Source organism: Triplophysa rosa, unplaced genomic scaffold (assembly GCF_024868665.1).
Source record: "Triplophysa rosa unplaced genomic scaffold, Trosa_1v2 scaffold446, whole genome shotgun sequence".
NCBI classification, from domain to species: Eukaryota; Metazoa; Chordata; class Actinopteri; order Cypriniformes; family Nemacheilidae; genus Triplophysa; species Triplophysa rosa.
This window is the reverse complement of record NW_026634449.1, coordinates 55,927-77,777: the sequence shown is the minus strand read 5'-3', so window position 1 is coordinate 77,777 and position 21,851 is coordinate 55,927. Positions and strand designations below refer to the sequence as shown.

At 45.2% G+C, this 21,851-nt stretch overlaps 1 protein-coding gene across 1 annotated transcript in view; it reads right to left on the bottom strand.

Annotated features, from left to right (window-relative positions):
• Positions 1-15,891: 15,891 nt before the first annotated feature.
• Positions 15,892-21,851, bottom strand: part of si:dkey-81h8.1 (uncharacterized protein LOC100034657 homolog) — a 50,284-nt gene continuing 44,324 nt past the window's right edge. Inside the window, exons 6-7 of the mRNA XM_057328354.1 lie at positions 16,001-16,119; positions 15,892-15,907 (exon numbers count right to left, since the gene is read on the bottom strand). Coding sequence (XP_057184337.1) covers positions 15,892-15,907; positions 16,001-16,119 — 135 coding nt within the window. The remainder of the gene's footprint in view (positions 15,908-16,000; positions 16,120-21,851) is intronic.

Sequence of the window (21,851 nt, the reverse complement as noted above, 5' to 3'; positions counted from 1 at the left end):
GCTGAGCGCTGTGGTTGTCAGTGCAACTCTAGTCCACATCCTTAATGTCTTTTTTAGATTTTCTTCCTCGCTATTATGTTTCCCTGTATTATACCACTTAACCTTGTCTTTCTCTTCAACATGTCTACGTAACTCATTATGGGCTTTCTTTTCCATCTCTCTAACTTTTGGCGCAAGAGGAGTCACAATTTTTTCCTCTCTGCCCCACCCTTGATCATCACACAATGCTATCCAACATTTATCAATCTCTTTCTGTCTTTTCTTTCCGTCTTCTGGCTCAGTCTGTGCTAAAAGCATATTTGTAACTTTTTGCCACTGCATCATTACTGGCGGACATTCGTATTCATCACATTCTTTCTGAAATTCAGCCATTTTACACACAATTGTACTGTTCACAATCTTTTACAGCCTTATGTATTCCAATTTATAGTATAAGGTGGTCTTTGTGACTAGTTTTCTGAATTAATTCACTTAATTACCGACGCAACGTCTCAGTTTCTCAACGAGTCTCTGTGACGCAACGTCTTTTCTTCATTCGCCTTTATCAGTCTTCTCATTCAACTCTTGACATTTAACACACAATTATTGTTCGCGGTTTTCAACGATTACACAGTATTTTCCCGCACAGTTAACTCATTTTCACACTAGTTTTCACAACATTCAAACGTATAACAGACAATTTTGGAATATTCCTTTACGAGTTCGCCGACTCGTGGGACTTTAACCCGACAGAATTTACGATTTCTCTAAATCGTGGGACTCCAACCCGTAGAATTTACGATATCTTTCAATCGTGGGACTCCAACCCGACAGAATTTATGGTTTCTTTAACCAAAGGACTCAAACCTGACAGAATTTATGGTTTCTTTAACCAAAGGACTCAAACCTGACAGAATTTATGGTTTCTTTAACCAAAGGACTCAAACCTGACAGAATTTACTGTTCAACATCAGTGTTTTCTATGACTCAAAGTCTTTCCACATCTGATTTGTTTAAAACCTGTGTTTTACGTATTTTACCAGTAACTTCTTTCTTACAGAATGTTCATCTAATTCAACACAACAATTTGAGTATATTCAAACGCAGAATTTCGATTAAACAGGCTTCTGCTTACCTCTGTTTGTTTAAGGTCGACCTGTGTGTTGAACCGGATTCCGTTCTGTTCCCTCACTTGCAAATGTGCTGATGTCTGTTCAAAAATCACGTCGGGGTCACCAATTGTTGGACTTTTAAGGCAGTCCTGCATGTTCAGAAATTTGAAGAGACAATTTGCTCAAAAGTAATATAAGGTTTTATTATCAGATGTGAAAAGTAACAAAGCTTTGGGTTGTCAGACGACCTCTAAAAACCAACAACCCAAATCATTTCCTGACATGCATATTTATACAGTATGTAACGTCGTTCGATCTTCAAGGGGTGTTCCCTCACTTCAGGGTGGGGCACAGTTCCTTAGTCAATCTCTATCTGCCATGTCCTTCTGACTCCGTTATCTCCTTCACCAGTTTCTGTAAAACATGTTCTTACAACACTTCTCTTCGCTAATTTGAGGAAGTGCCTCATTTGGCAGTTTCATATCGCAAGACAACATGTCAAAATACTTTCAATAAAAAACACTCAATCATCTAATGCTTTTAGTTATGCAGCATTGTTTCTTAATCCTATGATTCAATAAAACACATCAAAACTCATGATTATACTTAAAACATATGCAATGGATTAATTCATAACTCTGTGTGTGTTAGTTGGTTAGACTCGTCAAGACGATCTGTGATGATTCTGCACGTACACACAGTTAGTTTCCTCTTCTGCGGTTAAGCTAGCTTCCTGTTTTTCTGTTGCAAACAGTCTAGTGCTTGACAGAACTTCTCACTGAGCAACACAGCAAGCACATTTAAACAAACACAATGAAATGATTATTAATGAAATTCACTTATTGATTATATAGCAATTACTTCATACTCATATTCTAAATAATATTTCCCACAATATCTATAGAAACGGCAATAATCATCTTTTCAAATATTATTTGATAACGTGTTTTATTAAAGGGGTCATATGGCGGAAGTACGTGTTTTTCTGTGTCTTTGGTGTGTTATAAGTTGCCCATGCATGTATTAGACACGTAAAATTGCTAAAATGAAAGTGTCGGAACAAAAGATGCATTCTATCTAAAATTGAATGCGAACCCAGACCTGCCTGAAACGCCTCGTGTAACCACACCCCGACGAATGTACGTCACTTCGTAACATGATTTGACTTAAGACCGCCCAAATCTAAACGCAAGTGAGGTGGGCGTAATTATAAATCTCATTGTATCGTTACCGCCGCAGCCATGTCGCGGAGACGCTGTGTGTTTCGTTGCGAAAAGAAAGACTCTTTGTTTGCCATGCCAAAAGATGAGACAACTAAAAACGAATGGTTACATTTTATTTACAATACTGTTACAGAAAAGTACAATCCGAATGTTGAAGTTTGTGCAGCGCATTTCACCGACGATTGCTTCACGAACGTGGGAGAGAGATTAAGACCGGCTATGTACGAAAGCTTTGGTTAAAAAGTGGGGCCGTTCCAACCATAACAACTTCGCTGACGCTTCAGATTCGCAGCCTGTAAGTGTCACGGTCCCACCTTCTTGTTTATGAATTCCTAGTCGTGTGGCAGGATCGGGACAGAGCCCTTAGGTTTTATGTGAGAAAGCCATGAGTTGTTTATGTTCTTTACTTCTCATGTGTTTTCTCGTGTCTCGTCAGTGGCCCCACCCCTCTCGTTTCATGTATTGCTTCCCTGCCGTGTCTAATGTTTCCCACCTGCCCTGTGTCATTATCCCTCGTTTGTCTCTCCTATAAATGCCCTCATGTTTCTTTGTCCTGTGCTCGTGGATGGTTTGTATGTGCATTCATGTGCTTCGTTACCTCGTGTTCATGCGTCCTTGTCTTGCCTCATCCTTGCTTTTGTCCCTGAACGTGAGTTTGTTAGTTTTGCCTTAGTTTCTGTTTTGCCCCATAGCGGGAAGTTTTTCTTTATCCTTTTGAAAAGCCTTTTGTTATTGTTATTGTGTTCATCCCCCATCAAGGGTTTTGTTTTGTTTATATTAAAAGTCTGTTGTGTTAACCCCTTCATTCCTGCCTGCAATTGGGTTCTTCCACGCCGTCCGTGACAGTAAGTATATTTTTATTGTAAAAGACTTTGTTACGGACTAACGCAAGTTGAGTTTGTCATGTGTTTGTGATCTGCAAATGCAGACACGCGTGCGCAACGTGAAAAAAGACAACATAAGTCCTAATAATCAGTAATAATGTTCCCACTAGAGGCAACAAATGTGGTGTTTATAATGTCTTTTTATATTTAGTATTTATTTTGGGTTTATTGTCTTTGTTGAGTCGCGACGAGACGTGGCGTAACACTGGTTGATGAAGAAGGGCCAAAGCGCTCGTGTTATTTATTATGTTACCATTCCCTGCTGTAATGCGAGCTTGTTTCTATCTCACACAAACTCTGTATGATGTACTGTATATGCTTGTTTGTTTATAGTCTTTATAACATCGTATATAAAAGGTAAAACAGTTAGCTATTAACTATTTAACATCATTTTTTTAATAAAACCTTACCAATCCTTTACATCCTGCTCAAGTCGCGCTAGCAAAGTTGATGTATCGGCTTGATCATTTTCTGTATCAGATTCGGGCTCGAATTGATATTAGTACCGAAGGAAGTACCGATGACATTTGATCACCTGTCAGGAGAATTGCTTTGGAACATGATGTTCCGAATAATGAGGCGTTACATTTCCGTGAAACGCTTGCAGTATTCGACCAATCACAACGCACTGGCTAACTGGCCAATCATAGCACACCTCGCTTTTCAGAGCCATGAGCTTTGTAAAAAATCAGCGCGTTTCAGAGAGGCGGGGCAAAGAGGAGATACAAACATGCACGGTATGTGGAAAATACAGCGTTTTTGAACCTTAAATCCTGTATACACATTACATTACATCTAAAACAAACCATAATATTAGTTTTAGCCGTGTCATATCACCCCTTTAACCTCGGGGAGTGAAAAAAAAATGCGTTAAAGGGATAGTTCACCCAAAAATACAAATTCTGTCATCATTTACTCACCCTCAAGTTGTTACAAACCTGTATGAATTTCTTTGTTCTGCTGAATACAAAAGAAGATATTTAAAAAAATGTGTGAACAGTTCTGGGGCACCATTGATTTCCATAGTATTTTTTTCCTACTATGGGAGTCAATGGTGCCCCAAAGCAACCTGGTGTTACGGTCACCAGGTCACTCAGCCCTACACTTCTCATAATCCTCTTGGCTCACCACCGGCACACATTTTTCCATACATTCTACATGTTGAATCGGCCCAAAAAAACAGACGGTGTCCGACTAGAGCCAACGGTGCGGAACACACCGAAAAAACTAAGTCAGTCGACGCTCAAAAACGGTCCGACGTTACCTGACAGTCTATAGTCAGCTTGGTATGTCCCGGGTTTAAGATTACACTATCAGATGGTCCCATTAAGCACTTGGGGTAAATTGTACCAGATATATTTTTGAGTGCAGTTTTCCCAAAACTGTCAATATCTACGCTGTTATATACACTAAAAATGAAATATACAGCACAGGGGAAACAGGTTACTTGGTCATCAAGGTCTTTAGAATAAAAAAATGTAATTAACACAACATTTATTTCCCCCTGTTAATTATAAGAAATTGACAGGATTTTTGTTACATTTTAGATTTCTTCCCTCAACTCAACTTTATTTATATAGCGCTTTTACAATTTTCATTGTTACAAAGCAGCTGTACATGAGACATATTGACTATAAGCAAAATAATTAAAGTTGTACCTGCAGAAACAAGAAAAGGTTGAAAACACAGAAGACAGACATACCCACATACAAAACACTCCACACACACAATATGCACACGTACTAACACACATAGACATAGACACACACACACACACACACACACACACACACACGCTCAGTGAGAGCACACATTTAGGATAAAGGAGAGAGAAGCACAGGTCAAATATAACAGACTATAAATTCCTATATGCAATATTAATTAAGTAAAACTTTAAAATTCTAAAGCAGCCCCCCCGGCCAGGCAGATAGTGCAAAAACAGTATGCAAACGGTGGCGAGGAACCCAAAACTCTAATCGAGAAAAAAAACCTCAGGAGAACCCAGGCCCAACCAGGGGATTCCAGTTCCCCTCTGGCAAAAGCTGCTGCCTCTGCACAAGCTCCAGAGAACTTGCACAACAAGGCTAAATAAAATAAATAAACTTAATAATAAAATAAATTATAGTTTAAGATTATCATTAATAATCTAATAGCATTTGAAGTTTTGTGGTGAAGACATGTCAAGAGACCGCGTCCTTCTTTATCCAGCTCTATCATCTCAGCTCTTGTCAGGTCCCCACTTCCCATTCTCCGCTCTACCATCAGGTCAGGCCATGAACTGCATCCTGCTCGCTGTGGTAACCTTGGAACAATGAGACAAGACTGGCTGAGAGTAGAGTACTGTTCTGTACTCTTTGATGCAACAAGTACATCAGTTGTGTTTTTGGTTCCGGTTGATCTAACTAATGCAGCCTAAACCCTCTGAAGATTTATATTATGGAAGAGTAGTGTATGCAAGATTAAAAAGATGCGTCTTTAGTCTAGATTTAAACTGACAGAGTGTGTCTGCCTCCCGGACAGTGCAGGGAAGACTATTCCAAAGTTTAGGCGCTAGATAGGAAAAGGATCTACCACCTGCACTTGATTTTGAAATTCTAGGTATTACCAACTGACAGGACGCCTGAGAGCGTAATGCACGTGAAGGACTGTAATACAAAAGGAGTTCATTCAAGTACTGAGGAGCTAAACCATGTAAGGCTTTATAGGTAATAAGCAAGATTTTAAAGTTAACGCGATGCTTTATAGGTAACCAGTGCAAGGTTGACAGAACCGGGCTAATATGTTCATACTTTTTTGTACGTGTAAGAACTCGAGCTGCCGCGTTTTGGACCAATTGGAGTTTTTGTAATAAGCCTGCAGGGCAACCACCTAACAGTGCATTACAGTAATCTAGTCTTGATGTCATGAATGCATGAATTAACTTCTCTGCATCTGCGATTGACAGCATATGACGTAGTTTAGATATATTCTTAAGATGGAAAAACGCAATTTTACAGGTGTTGGCGACGTGGCTCTCAAATGACAGATTACTATCGAATAGAACGCCAAGATTCTTTGCTGACGACGAGGGTTTTATGGAACATCCGTCAATAGTTAAACAGTATTCTTGGTTGTTACTTATAGCAGTTTTCGGTCCAATAAGTAACACTTCTGTTTTGTCCGAGTTCAGTAATAAAAAGTTGTTACTCATCCAGTTTTTTATATCGACTATGCATTCCATTATTCGATGGAACTGCTGTGTTTCATGAGGCTTCGAGGAAATATAAAGTTGAGTATCATCAGCATAACAGTGAAAGCTAACTCCGTGTCGCTTTATTATATCTCCTAGAGGTAGCATGTATAATGCGAAGAGCAGAGGCCCTAAGACTGAGCCCTGTGGTACACCGTACTGGACTTGCGATTTGCGTGACACCTCATTGTTTATTGCTACAAATTGAAAACGGTCGGATAAATAAGATTTAAACCATTTCAAAGCTATTCCCTGGCAACTATTGCGGGCCATGACACAAAACGTGTCACATGGAACATCCTTTCCTGCATGTTCCATGATGATGTTGGGAGGAGGATCAACTGGAAGGGCATGAATGGGAAAAAAATCATTTAATCAGATGGAGTCTAAGAAGTTCCCCCTGTGTAAGTAAATGTAAAAAATAGCCTGTCTTAAAAATATAAGCACATAACTTTTTTTTGTTCAAAATTTATGTAACGAGCGAGTACATCATGAATCCGTCTTCCGAAGTGTGTTTGTCTTATACGCCTATATTAAGCATTTATATTTAGACTATTTTAGACAGTCAACCACTGTGGAGTAGGCCAGTACCTGCATGACTCCTCATAGACATAAACAGAGAGAAGTAGCTCCGGCCACTATGTTCTACCTCAAGACGCATGCAGTTCTGTTTATTAACCGCTAGAGCACCAAAAGCTACATTGTGTACCTATAAATGTCAGTTTGTACACTTTTGTTTTGAAGGCAATGGTTATGTGTATCCTTAAAAAAAACTGGTAGCTACTAAGTGATTTCATGAATTTGTTTAGTGAAAATCTGCTTGTGTATCACAGGTGCTGTGAGAAAGAGCCATGTGTCCCGTGCCGCCACTGATGATGACATTACAAAACACTTAATACGGTGGTTGAACCCGGCAGTAGATAGGGGAAACTCAAGAAGCCGTCCCACTGTCAGCACCCAACATTAGCGTTTCAGTGTATTTTACTGTTAACTTCTGTGTTTTGAAGTGTTCATTTACTAGCTAAGTAGTAACAGTTAAGATAAAATCAAAAGAGAAGTTTTGTCATGGCTCTGCTTCATTTAGTCATGTTTTTCTTGGTCCTCTAGCAGAGCCATGACAAAGTCTTTGGTTATGTGTGGAGGGAAACATATTATTGTCCTTTTGACAATAATATACGTTCTCTCCAGTGTCTCGTCATTGGCCCCGCCGCTTCCTTGTGATCTTTCCCTGAGTGTTTGATTACCCACACCTGCCCATAGTCGAGTTCCCTGGAGGCGTGGCACACCGGCAGCAGGCGGATGGTGATTACGCTTTTCTGCCGACGCACCCTAACCCTTTGGTCTTCAATGACCTTTTCTACGGATGGGGGTCCCTCTCGAGCAGGTGAGACACGTCGGGGTCGACAGACGCCTCCCTGCAGGGTTGGGGTGCCGTGTGCAACGGGCACGCAGTGTCAGGGCGATGGACGGGCCCCCGCCTGCGCAGGTATATCAATTGCCTAGAGTTGTTGGATGTGCTACCCGCACTGAAGGGGTTACAACCTCTCGTGCAGAACAAGCACGTGCTGGTCCGGTCGGACTGCACAACTGCCGTAGCGTTTTAACCGCCAGGGTGGCGTTCGCTTATGGCAGCTAAGACGACTCGCCCGACGCCTCCTCCTGTGGAGTCTGCAGGGCCACACATATCCCAGGTGACCTGAACCAGACAGCCGATGTGCGCTCTCGTCAGTTGACGCCTCGCGGAGAGTGGAGACTCCACCCCCGCGTAGCCACTTCATTGGGGACAGTCAGGGCCGGCTCAGGTAGACCCCTTCGCCTCCCTGGACACCACCCATTGCCGCTAAGGTACTCCCTGCCGCGGCACGGAGGCTCTAGCGCACAGCTGGCCGTGGGACAAGCGGAAGTACGTCTTCCCCCAGTGAGCCTCATTGCACAGACCCTGTGCAAGGTCAGGGAAGAGGAGCATCAAGTGTACTAGTTGCGCCATACTGGCCCAACCGGACTTGGTTCTCGGAGCTAATGCTCTTGACGACAGCTCCCCCCTGGCCGATTCCCCTGACGAAGGACCTGCTTTCCCAGGGGAAGGGCACGTTATGGCATCACGGGCTAGACCTCTGGAACCTCCATGTCTGGCCCCTGGACGGAACGAGGAGATCCTGAGTGGCCTACCCCCTGCGGCGGTTAAGACCACTACTCAGGCTAGGGCCCTGGCCACTAGGCGACTATACGCCTATAGTGGTGCCTCTTCTCATCCTGGTGCTCTTCTCGAAGAGAAGACCCGCGGAGTTGCTTGATCAAGTGGGTGCGGTCCTTCCAGAGACTCGAGAATAATCTCTCCCCTTCCACACTGAACGTGTATGTAGCCGCTGTTGCCGCTCATCACGACCCAGTTGCTGGTAGTCTCTAGGACAGCACAACCTGATCATTTGGTTCCTAAGGGGCGCGGGAAGGCTACCACCTCACCCGCGCTCCGTACCCTCTTACGACCTTGATGCGGTCCTGGAGCCCCTCGGAGATGCCGCTCTTTCTCACTTCACGATGAAGACGGCTCTCGGGAGGACGCTCAAGAGGGTAGCGGACCTACAAGCATTCTCCGTGTCCACAGATTGCCTAGAACTCGGGCCCGGTTATTCTCACGCTATCCTGAGACCCCGGCCCGGCTACGTGCCCAAAGTTCCCACCACTCCCCCGAGACACCAGGTGGTGAACTTACAGGCGCTCCCCACCGGGGAGGAAGACCCAACCTCATCCGTGTTGTGTCCAGTACGCGCATTGCGCCTCTGCTTGGACCGCACGCAGAGCCACAGGAGCTCTGAGCAGCTCTTTGTCTGTTTTGGAGATCAGCAGGGAGGGCTGTCTCAAACAGAGATTGGCGCACTGGATCATGGACGCCGTCACTATGGCGTACCTGTCCTAAGATCGCCTACGCCCACTGGGTGAGAGCTCTCTCCACACGGAGTACAGCCTCCTCGTGGGCACTGGCTCGAGGCGCCTCTCTGGCAGACATCTGCAGAGCTGCGGGTTGGGCTACACCCATCACCTTCGCGAGGTCCTACAGCCTTCGCGTAAAACCGGTCGGCGAGTCTTGCGGGCATCAGGCAAGACCGGCGACCGGTAGGGTGTACGCCTATGACAGTATCTGACCCTAGGGGGTCAGCGTACTACTAGCCTCCCTTCTTCCCCCACTGGGTGAAGAACAGGCACTCCATCCATCACTAGCAAGCACCTCCTGTGGGCGGGCTGGGCAGAGCAGCCCTGCCCCTTAGGCCGGGTATCACCTGAGTTATTCGCAACATAGCTCTAACCGGACCTAGTGCTACCAGACGTTGCAACCCCCCAGCAGGGCGGTTCCGTCTGATGTATCCTCATGCTGGTTCCCACCTTGGTAACCCATGACCTCCCCAGGTGGACCTCCACCTCGTGGTTTACTCTTCATCCGCACTTTCTTCCCATGAGTTCTCCCCCATCGGTGAGACCATGTTGGTATCTCCACTAGACTCCTCCCTGCGGTAGGAAGTGGTCTCTGTAGCGCATCCCCCACTTGAGGAAGTAGCGCTTACCCAGTGGCCTTACGGTTCCGGGCGGCTTCTCGCTGTTAGAGAAACAAGGCCGCCGCCTGTGAGGCCGAAGGTAGGGGCCTTCCCACCTTTCAAGAAAGCTCTGGGACCCCCTACCTACCCACTGGTAGGTTACAATTTCGCGGTAGCGGTCACGGCTGACACGCCCAGGCCAGTCACCGTCGCTTCGTTGAGATTGTGACAGGGCACAGTGTTATGGCGTTTTCCATTGGAACCCCATCTGTCGGTTCGACACAACGTCGAGAGACCGACAGAAAGGGAACGTCTCGGTTACGTTTGTAACCTCGGTTCCCTGATGGAGGGAACGAGACGTTGTGTCCTCTTGCCACAACACGTGCTGTCCACTGCAGCAGTCGTGAGAGGTCTCAGGCTCCTCAGAACTAAGGTGAATGAATGAGGCACGCCGTCTCCCTTTTATACCCGGATATCCGGGGGCGGAGTCCGGCATGCAAATTTCATTCGCCAATTTTCATTGGCCTTTTCTAAGAAGTCGGAAGTGAATGGTTCTCAAGGACGAACCCCATCTGTCGGTTCGACACAACGTCTCGTTCCCTCCATCAGGGAACCGAGGTTACAAACTTAACCGAGACGTTTCCCATGCATGTATTAGACACGTAAAATTGCAAAAATTAAAGTGTCGGAACAAAAGATGCATTCTATCTAAAAGCGAATACCACACCCTCTATGTAACCACACCCTCACAAATCCACGTTAGTTCGTGGTATGAGTTGACTAAGACCGGGTAAAACTGATGACCTAATTAAAAGAAACTAGCTTAAAGGAAATAGAACACAATGAACACAGACAGAACTGTTACAGCATGGAGGATGCTGGGTGAAACCTGAGGAACAGGCAGGGGGACAGACAGGACTGTGACACTTATACTTCGATGAGTCTGACAGGGAATTTGATCTATTTTTATTTTGGTATTTTTACATTCTAGTAAATTATATTGGTTATTGTTCCTACAATCAAGCTATTGTGGTACTCAGAACAAAAAGGGTACTCCAAATAGCAGGGGTGACAAACAAATACATCCACGGAACAAACAGGAAACAGCCAAAAACATCCACGGAGCAAAAACTGGGTAATCCAACGAGTAACAAGAAACAGGGTAATCCAATGAGTACCTAACATCCACGGAAACATAGGGGTTCGGTACTAGCAAACATGAATTTACTACTAGACCAGACAACATACAACAGGCGAGTGAAACATAAATAGTGTCCGGGTAATGGTGTGCAGGTGCAAGAGTCAATCAGAACTCGGATGAGTGGGAACGTTGGAGCGCTGATGCAGGGGGCGTGGTCGGCTGCGCAGATGTGGCTGTCACACATATAGACAAGATTATTATGGTTAAAGCGTGTTTCAGCTTTAAATTAGGCTTTTCTTTACATTGGAATCTTTTAAAAACACAATTTTCTGCAACCAAAATTTTACAAATCTTTGACATGGTTATACTCAGTCAGTATTAAAGATATCAAGATGCTATTTTCACAGAATTGTATTTACTTTGTGTAGGATGATTTTATGTAGAAAACAGCAAATCACAAAAAAATACTTTAGCTGGTTTTTCACAGGCAGGGTCACAAATGTTAGAGGAGTCTTGATCGAAAAGAACTTGCACTGACAAAGCTTTAAACATATCAGTGTAATTATTTTGTCTCAAGATGCACACAGTAATGTTTTTTTTTGTAAAACATTTATAAACAACTTCATTGTCCTAAAAATATCCTAATTTAACTAAGGCCTATTCCTGTTTTAAGATAATCCCTGTCCGGGAAACCATCCCTAAGAGTTTAAAATCACCATCTCTTTTTAACCACCTTACAAACAATCCAGGCTTACAAAACAAAAGCTACTACTACCTGCATCATGACTAGATATCTTTGATAACCTACAAAAGTTGACCATTTAAATAAATGTTGCAAAGCTACACTGCAAAAATGACATTCTTACTTTGCATTTTGTCTTGTTTTTAGTGAAAATATCTAAAACTTCTTAAATCAATATACAATTACTTGACAAGTAATTGTTTTATGAAAAATAATGCAAGAAGTTTATGGTAAAAACAAGCAAAAATATCTGTCCATAGGGTGAGAAAAATAAACTTAAACTTAGTTTGACCTTTTTCTCAAGTACCTAATTCAAGTTTATTTTTCTCAACCCATGGACAGATTTTTTTGCTTGTTTTTACCATAAACTTACTTGCGGATGACAAAGGTAACATCAGAGAAAGGTCTTAAAATCCATCAGGGCAGGAAAAAGTGCCTGAGAGAGCTTAGTGAGGGGCCTCGCATTGACCAATACTTCACAAGTGGTAGGGCAAATCAGTCGGGTGAAGCCAGTGGCGGGACAAGCACCACAACCCAAAGGGTATCAGAACCCCAGACGAAGCCCAACCAGTCATAAACTTACCAGCAATCAGCAACCCGGAGACTACCCAGCCGCAGCAAGCAATAGAAAGGAAAATGGCTGGAAGAAGACCTCAGATACTTTGGCCTCAATCCTGCAACAAGGAATGGGCAACCATTGACTCTGATCTCGTCCAGCTTTTAGCAGGCCTAAACGGAGATGTCGAAAGAAAACTGGAGAAGATGGGGGGATCATCTACACCTATGGGGTGGAGAGATTTGGAGTGAAAAGCAAGAACCCAAGGTCACAGAAGGAGACGACGGGCCGACCTAAGTCCAGGATGTCAGAGAATAATGTCAGAGAAAGGAGGAGCCTGAGGAAACAGATGAAGAAGGCCACAGAAGAGGAAAGGAAGGGCCTAGAGGCACTACAAGGTGATATTAAAAGTCACCTGGCTTCGTTTCGAAGAGCAGAGAGCTTGAGAAAGCAACATAAGAAGAAGGAGTGAACCAGGACTGCTTTCTACAAAGATCCTTACAAGTTTGTCAGTAGCATCTTTAGCAAGGAGACAACTGGGACCCTTAAAGTACCTATAACAGATATTGAGGAACACCTACGGGAAATGTATTCTGACAATCAGAGGCATGAGCCAATCTCCATTCCAGAGGACATGCCACCAATTCAGCTACCAGAACACCAGATGGACACAAGGCCCCCTAAATGGAGCGAAGTTGAGAGTGCAGTAAAACGGGCAAGATCAGCTTCAGCTCCTGGACCCAATGGTATGCCATACAGGCTCTACAAGAAAGCCCCTGGGGTGTTGAGGTACTTTTGGAGATTAATGGCTGTGTCATGGAAAAAGCAGTGATACCAAAGGTCTGGAGAAGGGCAGGAGGCATACTGATCCCCAAGGAGAAAAACTCTTCAACTATTGACCAGTTTTGCCAAATTAGCCTATTGAATGTGGAAGGTGAGATTTTGTTCAGCGTTGTGGCCAATAGACTCTCAGGATTTCTAAAGAGAAACAACTTCATTGAAACTTCAGTGCAGAAGGCAGGCATAGGGGGATTCTCTGGATGTTTGGAGCATGCTAACATCATCTGGCACCAGTTGCAAATGGCAAAAAAGGAGAAGAAAGACCTGCATGTGGTTTTTCTAGATCTTGCCAATGCCTTTGGATCAGTGCCACATGAGATACTGTGGACTGCCTTTGACTCCCTTCTTTCACGTTCCAGATCAGGTAACAAAGCTGATTAAGGCATATTTTCAGGATCTCCAATTTTGTATTACCACACAGGATAGTACCACCACGTTGCAACAGATGGAGGTTGGCATAATGGCAGGTGGCACAATTTCACCACTGGCTTTCACAATGGCAATGGAAAAATAATCCGGCCATTGCATTGGGTGGTTGGAGGAGAGCGTTTGAAAAATGGGTTGCGCCTACCTCCAATCAGGGCATACATGGATGACATGACAACCATCACAACAACCAAAGCATGTACAAAGCGGCTGCTGGATAAGCTCCAGGAGAACATTAGTTGGGCACAAATGGAGGTCAAACCAAGCAAATCCTGCAGCATTTCTATTGTGAAGGGCAGGCTTACCAATGACAGGTTCTGTATAAAGGGTGAGCCCATACCAATGGTCATGGAAAAGCCCATCAAAAGCCTTGGACGGTGGTACACTGCATACCTTAAAGACGCCGAACAGGTGGAACAACTCAGGCAAGAGACAGCCAGTGGACTCAAGAAAATCAATAATACAGCTCTTTCTGGGAAGCTGAAACTCTGGTGCTTCCAGTTTGGCTTGTTGCCACGCCTGATGTGGCCAATTTTAATGTATGAGCTCACGGTGTCTCACGCCAATAACCTGGAGAGATTGTACACAAGTGAGGAAATGGCTTGGGCTACCAAGATGCCTTACCACCATAGGGCTGTATGGGAATGGAGCTTTCTCTCTTCCCATTTCATGCCTTGTGGAGGAATATAAATGCACCAAAACAAGGTTAGAGATGACGCTCAAAGAATCCTGTGATCCCTGTGTAAGAGATGCTGCTCCAACAGTAGCGACAGGAAGGAAATGGAACCCAACAACAGCGGTAGGAGATGCAAAGGCAGCCCTCAGACATAAGGACATCGTGGGACAAGTGCAACATGGCAGAGGGGGACTTGGTTTGGCATCAACCACACCTTGTGGCGAAAAGCAACACCAAAGGAACAGCGTCACCTGGTAGTGGGGGAGATTTGGAATCAAGAGGAAGCAAGTAGATGTGCCAGAGCTGTCTCTCAAGCCCAGCAAGGCCGTTGGATGAGGTGGGAAGGTATTGAACGGCGCAAAATCACTTGGAGTGAGCTGTGGAGTATGGAAACAAACAGGCTATGTTTTATCATAAGAGCTACATATGATGTGCTGCCCTCACCAACAAATCTGCATGTTTGGTGTGGACCGGATCCAGCTTGCCACCTATGTGCAGCTCCAGCAAACCTCAAACATATTCTTGTGGGTTGTAAGAAGAGCTTGGCACAGGGGAGATATACACAATGAAGTACTAAAGAGCTTGGCTGCAGCAGAAGAGACCAAGAGTAATGTGTTGTAATGGTATGCCATACGGAACCGGGGGAACTGAGTGCGCATTAACGGTTTGGGTAGTTGTGGCCTAATGGTTAGAGAGTTGGACTCGTGACCAGAAGGTTGCCGGTTCGATTCTCAGGGCCGGCGGGTAACGACTGTGGTGCCTTTGAGCTGCAGTGATAGCTGCCCACTGCTTCTGCCAGATGACCTTGTAAAAATGCGACACACACCCAGGTCTGATCAACCTGCGGTGGGCCTCCCTTGGCTGAGGGTGTCTTGTGATTAAGGGCCGAAACACCCAATGAGGCTGAGGTGCACAACTGACGATGTGTCGCATTGATTGGAACCATACAAAGGGCATTATCAGCAGCACCTCACCAAAAGGCATCATTCACCCAGGATAATGGATGTGATGAAAGTGGGACACACAACTCATGAGATGTCTCTCTGATAATAGAAAGTAAAGGTAAGTATGCTATGCATTTCTATAATCATTTATCCCCAAAGACAGAGGATGCCTACCCGACGAAACCTCAGACCTCTATTCATATTCTTGACTGCTCCCCCCTGCATAAGGCGTGGAAAATGTCCTATTGGGCAATTCAACTGTGCTGAAATAGTGGGATTATAACAACTAGTCCTATTAAGTGAAACTTAATTCTTACATTATTTTTCATAAAACAAGACCAAATATCTTAGGTCACTTTTCTTGTCAAGTAATTGTATTTTAATTTAAGAATGTTTAGATATTTGTACTACAAAAAAAGACAAAGACACTTAGTAAGAATGGCCATTTTCTGCAGTGTTAAATATTCAAAACACCCAAATGGTTTTAATTATTTCATTTAGAAGCATTTTCAGACAACTGTCCCAAAGTGCAACACAACCATGACAGCACAGCCTTGAAAATGACCCACAGTCTGTTCAATTACTCAGCATTCACTCTGAAACACAAAGCTAGTATGGCCCTGAACTGTAGAATGAATTAATTTTGTAGAATTAAAACGTTAAACCAAGAAATTATGATCTCACTTTAAATTCACCTGTTTTTTTTCTTGTTAAATACATTATTAACAAATAATTAAGCACTTTCATGTAAACATAAAGAAAAGCATAATGATAAGAATTACTTACTTTACAATTTCTCTCGACAGTATAACTGCACTTCCTGAAACAATATTGTTGCTTTGGAAAAGCAGACACAAAAAGACAAAATGTTGTTGGATTTAGCCAAAGACCTGTAGGCCTACTTGACAAACACAGATGTAAAGCTTTATTTCTATTTGAATGTAGCTTCTGCCCAGGAAACTTAATAAGCCAATGTAAATACAACTGTTACAGTTTTTTAGAGTTATTGACAAATTACAGTGCCCTTCAAAAGGTTTTGGACTATGCTTATGTAACATGTAAGTAATGGAAAGGTCTTGTTAAAAAAAATCTATAATACTCTGATGATGTTTTTGTTTCCCGCTATTTTTTCTGTAAATTGATATGTTGGTTTAAAGCATATAAAAACATGAATCACTAGCAAAATAATAAAAAAGTAATACTTATAGTAATATTATGTGTAAAATAACAAAACATTTTCCCAATCATCATTTCTTTCTAAAATATAGTGTCACAGTCAAAAAACTTGGAAGGGCACTGTTGAAATTTCATTACTCTAGCGTTGAAAAAGTCTGTACCAAGTGCAAAGGGTAAAAATACTTAAGGCTATTTCTTTATACTGTTATTTGTCAAATTAACTTTAATGTGTAAATTACTTATATCCATATAATTAGAAAAATAGTAAAACACAGATACATTACAATAAAAAAAACACTTTAGTTCGCTTTCTGTCGGTCTCTCGACGTTGTGTCGAACCTACAGATTGGGGTTTGTCTTGAGAACCTATCATCTTCTGAGTATTTAGAAAAGGCCAATGAAAATTGGTGAATGAAATTTGCATGCCGGACTCCTCCCCGGATGTCCGGGTATAAGAAGGGACTACGGCCCTGCCGTCCGCTACGGCAAGCAGCGAGGGTGATATGAGGATTACTGTGTGCGATAATCCGCCAGCCACTGACTTACGGACCGTTCGCACCTCGTTTCGCTCGTCTGACCGTTCCCCAGGAGACGGTCCCACCGTCTTATTCCTCAATCACGTATTCGGACACGATGCATGATGATATGTCTCTTGCAGCATCGGGGGGTGACGTACTGCCATCCGACTCCAACGATTCCTCTGGCTCCCTCCCTCGGGGGGTCGAGCCCAGGAAGAAGCGGACGTTGAAATGTCAGCCATGTTTTCCCGGGCCGCCGTGAGTGTTGGGTTGCAGTGCCCGCACTGCCTCTCCCAGCTGGCTACATGGTGCCTCGGGTTTGAGCGCTGCTCCAAGCTGCGCCCGCCCCCAGTGCCGTGTTTACCGGAAGTGCATAAAGAACTTAGTAAGACCTGGACGCACCCGTCTCGCAAGGGGGGGGCTGGTTGGAGATACTGTCGAGCCACAGTTCTCGACAGTAAAGAAGCAGTCCTCCCTTGCTGTGACTTGGCCATCTCGGTCGTCGAGTTCCGTGCACCGTCTGCTTCCCAGCAGCCCTGGTACTCTTCGACTTCCTCCAGCTCTGGCGCCCCCCCTGGAAGAGACAGAGAAGAGGAGACCATCGCCCCATCAGCAGCCGCGGCAAAAGCAGAAGCGGCCCTCATGGGAAGACCTCAGGGGGATCAAGGCTACCATTGGGTCCGACCCCAGCCACATCGCTGGGAAATCGGATAGGGACGGATCCTGCCCCGTCTCACCATCTGCTGGCCCCCTCCAGGGGGCTAGCACCTACTTACTCTCAAAAAGAGAGTTTCCTCTCTGGGTTATCACAGCCGCTCCCACCCTCAGCACGACGGTGGACGGCAACTCGATGTTGTGTCACGGCAAAGCGCAATGTCGAGTATAAACACCAGCCCTCAACACTCTCAGTCAGACAGTGCGTTGAGCTGCGCAGTCGCCATGCAGGAAAAACAGCAGAGCCGATCTCCTCCCCGGGGGTCCTCCCCCGGCAAGGAATCCGTACTGCTAGCCATCGAACCACCCCCCGGGGGGACGATGAAGAAGATCGAACCTTTAGTCCCCCTGTCACAGTTCTGGGAGCCTGGCTCCGGCTTCCAGTTCCCCACACGCCCACCCAAGTTCAGGGCATCGTATATACCTCAGCCAGAGGCAAGGATGCTCCCGTACTTCGGGTCGAGGTCGCCACCCTTCTGGCGAAGGGAGCGATCGAGCCCGTCCCACCAGCCGAGATGTTCAACGGGTTTTACAGCCCGTACTTCATTGTCCACAAGAAAGGCGAGTGGTTGCGCCCTATCTTGGATCTGTGTGTTCTTAACAGGCACCTATACTAGCTGCCTTTCAGGATGATCACGCAGAAGAGCATCCTGACGTCCGCCCGGTGTCAGGACTGGTTCATGGCAATCGACCTGAAGGACGCGTACTTCATGTCTCGATCCTCCCTTGACATAGGCCGTTCCTACGGTTCGCATTCGAGGGACGGGCATATCAGTACAGGGTCCTCCCCTTCGGTCTGTCCCTGTCTCCACGGATCTTTACTAAGGTCGTGGAAGCCGCTCAGGGAAGGAGGTGTGCAGGTACTAAACTATCTCGATGACTGGCTCATCCTGGCTCACTCTCGAGATCTGTTTTGTACACACGGGGACCTGGTGCTCCGGTACCTAGATCGGTTGGGGCTACAGGTCAACTGAGAAAAGACCAAGCTGTCCCCGGTGCAGAGCATCCTCTTTCTCGGTTTGGAACTCGACTCTGTCCCCATGACAGCGCGACTGACTACAGAGTGTGCCCAGTCAGTGTTGAACTGCCTGAAGCTTTCGGGCAGTCAGCGGTCCCCCTGAAACTATTTCAGAGGCTCCTGGGATACATGGCATCCTCGGCGGGGGTGCCCCCCTCTCGGGTCGATGCACATTTGACCACTCCAACACTGGCTACAGAGTCAGGTTCCTTGGAGAGCGTGGCACACAGGCAGCAGGCGTCTCACGTCTCGATAAAGACGGCTCTCCTGATGGCGCTCACCTCCAAGAGGGTAGGGGACCTGCAAGCACCCTCCATGTCCACAGATTGCCTAGAACTCGGGCCCGGGGATTCTCACGTTATCCTGAGACCCCGTCCCGGCAAAGTGCCCAAACTTCCCATCACTCTCCCGAGAGACCAGGTGGTGAACCTGCAGGCGCTCCCCATCGGGGAGGAAGACCCAACCTATCCGTGTTGTGTCCAGTACTCGCATTGCGCCTCTACTTGGACCGCACACAGAGCTTCAGAAGCTCCGAGCAGCTCTTTGTCTGTTTTGGAGTTCAGCAGAAGGGAGGGCTGTCTCCAAATAGAGGCTGGCGCACTGGATCGTGGATGCCGTCGTTATGGCATATTGATCTCAAAATTGCCTCTGCCCGTTGGTAGTGAGGCATACTCCTCTTGGGCACTGGCTCCGGGCGCCTCTCTGGCAGACATCTGCAGAGCTGCGGGTTGGGCTATGCCCAACAACTCCGCGAGGTTCTAATACCTACGCGCGGAACCAGTGTCAGCCCACATCCTGCAGGGCAACGTGTAGGACTGGCAGCCGGTAGGGTGTATGCCTGCGAAAGCCCTTCCCCTTCCTCTAGGGGGATCAACGGCTATTACGCCTCCCTTCTTTCCACACTGGGTAAAGAACAGGCATTCCATCCATCAATAAGCACCTTCTTCGGGGCGGGCTGGGCAGAGCAGCCCTGCCCCTTAGGCCGGGGAACAGTTGAGTTATCTGCCACATAGCTCTAACCGGACCTAGTGCTCCAGACGTGGTAAACCCCCCTCCGTGGGCTGATCCGTCTGATGTATCCTCATGAATGGTTCCCACCTCGGCAACCCATGACCTCTCTAGGTGGACTCCCACCTTGCGGTTAACTCCTTAGTCCACACATTTTTCATGATTTCTTCCCTGTTGGCGAGACCATGTGGTGTCTAAACTACTTCCTTAGGTAGTGGTCTCTGCAGCGTTTTTCCCCCAGGGGGGATAATGCTTACCCAGTGGCCCTTATGGTGCCGGGCGGCTTCTCACTGTTAGAGAATTAGGCCTCCGCCCGTGACGGCCGGTGGCAGGGGATTCCCAACTTTTTGAAAAAGCTCTGGGACCCCCTACCTCTCCATTGGATGGTTACAATTTCGGCTAGAGCTCACGTCTGACTCGCCCAGGCCAGTCAGCGTCGCTCCGCTAGAGATTGTGACGCGGCTCAGCGCTGTGGCGTTTTCCATAGGAACCCCAATCTGTCGGTTCGACACAACGTCGAGAGACCGACAGAAAGGGAACGTCTTGGTTACGGATGTAACCTCGGTTCCCTGATGGAGGGAACGAGACGTTGTGTCCCTCATGCCACAACACTGGCTGCCCACCCCAGCGGTCGGGGGAGGATGCTTAAGGCTCGTCAGACCAAAGGTGAATGAATGAGCACGCCGGCTTCCTTCTTATACCCGGACATCCGGCGAGGAGTCCGGCATGCAAATTTAATTCGCCAATTTTCATTGGCCTTTTCTAAATACTCAGAAGATGATAGGTTCTCAAGACAAAACCCAATCTGTCGGTTCGACAAAACATCTCGTTCCCTCCATCAGGGAACTGAGGTTACATCTGTAACCAAGACGATCGCTTTAGATAAAAGCATCTGGCAAATGTAAAAATGCAAATGTTTAAATTAAAAGTCATAATAAACCAAATATGCATAAATAAAATAAACAAATAAATATATAAACATTTTTTCATTTTACTGAGAAAATGATCAATGTTTTTGTAGATACCATTTCTTGTAAACCGCCCAGTACATTGACTTTCATAAATTGAAATATGTATCTCCATTTGCAGCCATAACTATGACTCAAGCAACCCTGCACGTTTTTTGACTCAGAAAGCATTTTCAAATATTTCACAAACCTTGATTGAACATTATTGCCATTCTTTCTTAAATATAAATGACATACCAAATATAGACGGTTTCATCTTAACAACATGTTAACAAATGTTACAGCGCATGCGTACTTTTGTGACCCCAACTGAACTTCCGGTACACATTCACAAACAATAGACTGCAAATAGATTATTTCTGATAACAATAAAGAGAAAACCGAAAAGAACCCTTACTTGGCCAAACTTGTCTTTCAAATATTTTGAATTTAGACTACAAAGAACAAAATTCAACAAATCAGAATCAGAAAGAGCTTTATTGCCTAGTATGTTTGCACATACAAGGAATTTGTTTTGGTGACAGGAGCATCCAGTACACAGAAACAGCAACAACAGTACACAGAGACCATAACACAATAGAATACAGTACACAGATGGATTAAATAAGGGCCTATGGGTATAAAAAAATAAAAAATACAATACAATAAACATAAGATAAAGATATAGAGAGTAAAGCTATGTGTGTGTGTAAATATGTACAAGTAAAAAATAAGAATAGACTATTGTAGTACAAGGTATGTGCTATATACAGCAGAATGAATGAAATATAATTTACAGAAAAAGTTGTATAAAATTAGATAGTGTATTATCTGGAGGATATAATTAATATTGCACTTAATTATTATTGTACAGAGTTATTAATTTCACGGTGGGTAAAAAACATTTAACTGTTCAAGAGGTAGATGGCCTGAGGGAAGAAGCTGTTTTTGTGTCTGTTTTGCTGCTCAGTGCTCTGTAGCGCCGACCAGACGGCAGCATTGTGAAGAGATGATGGCTTGGATGTGAGCGGTCCAGGGTGATTTTCTGAGCCCTTTTCCTCACTCTGGATGTATACAGTTCTTGGAGGGTGGGCAGGGGAGCACCAATGATCTTCTCAGCAGTCCGAACTGTCCTCTGTAGTCTTCTGATGTCTGACTTTGTGGCTGAGCCAAACCATACAGTGATGG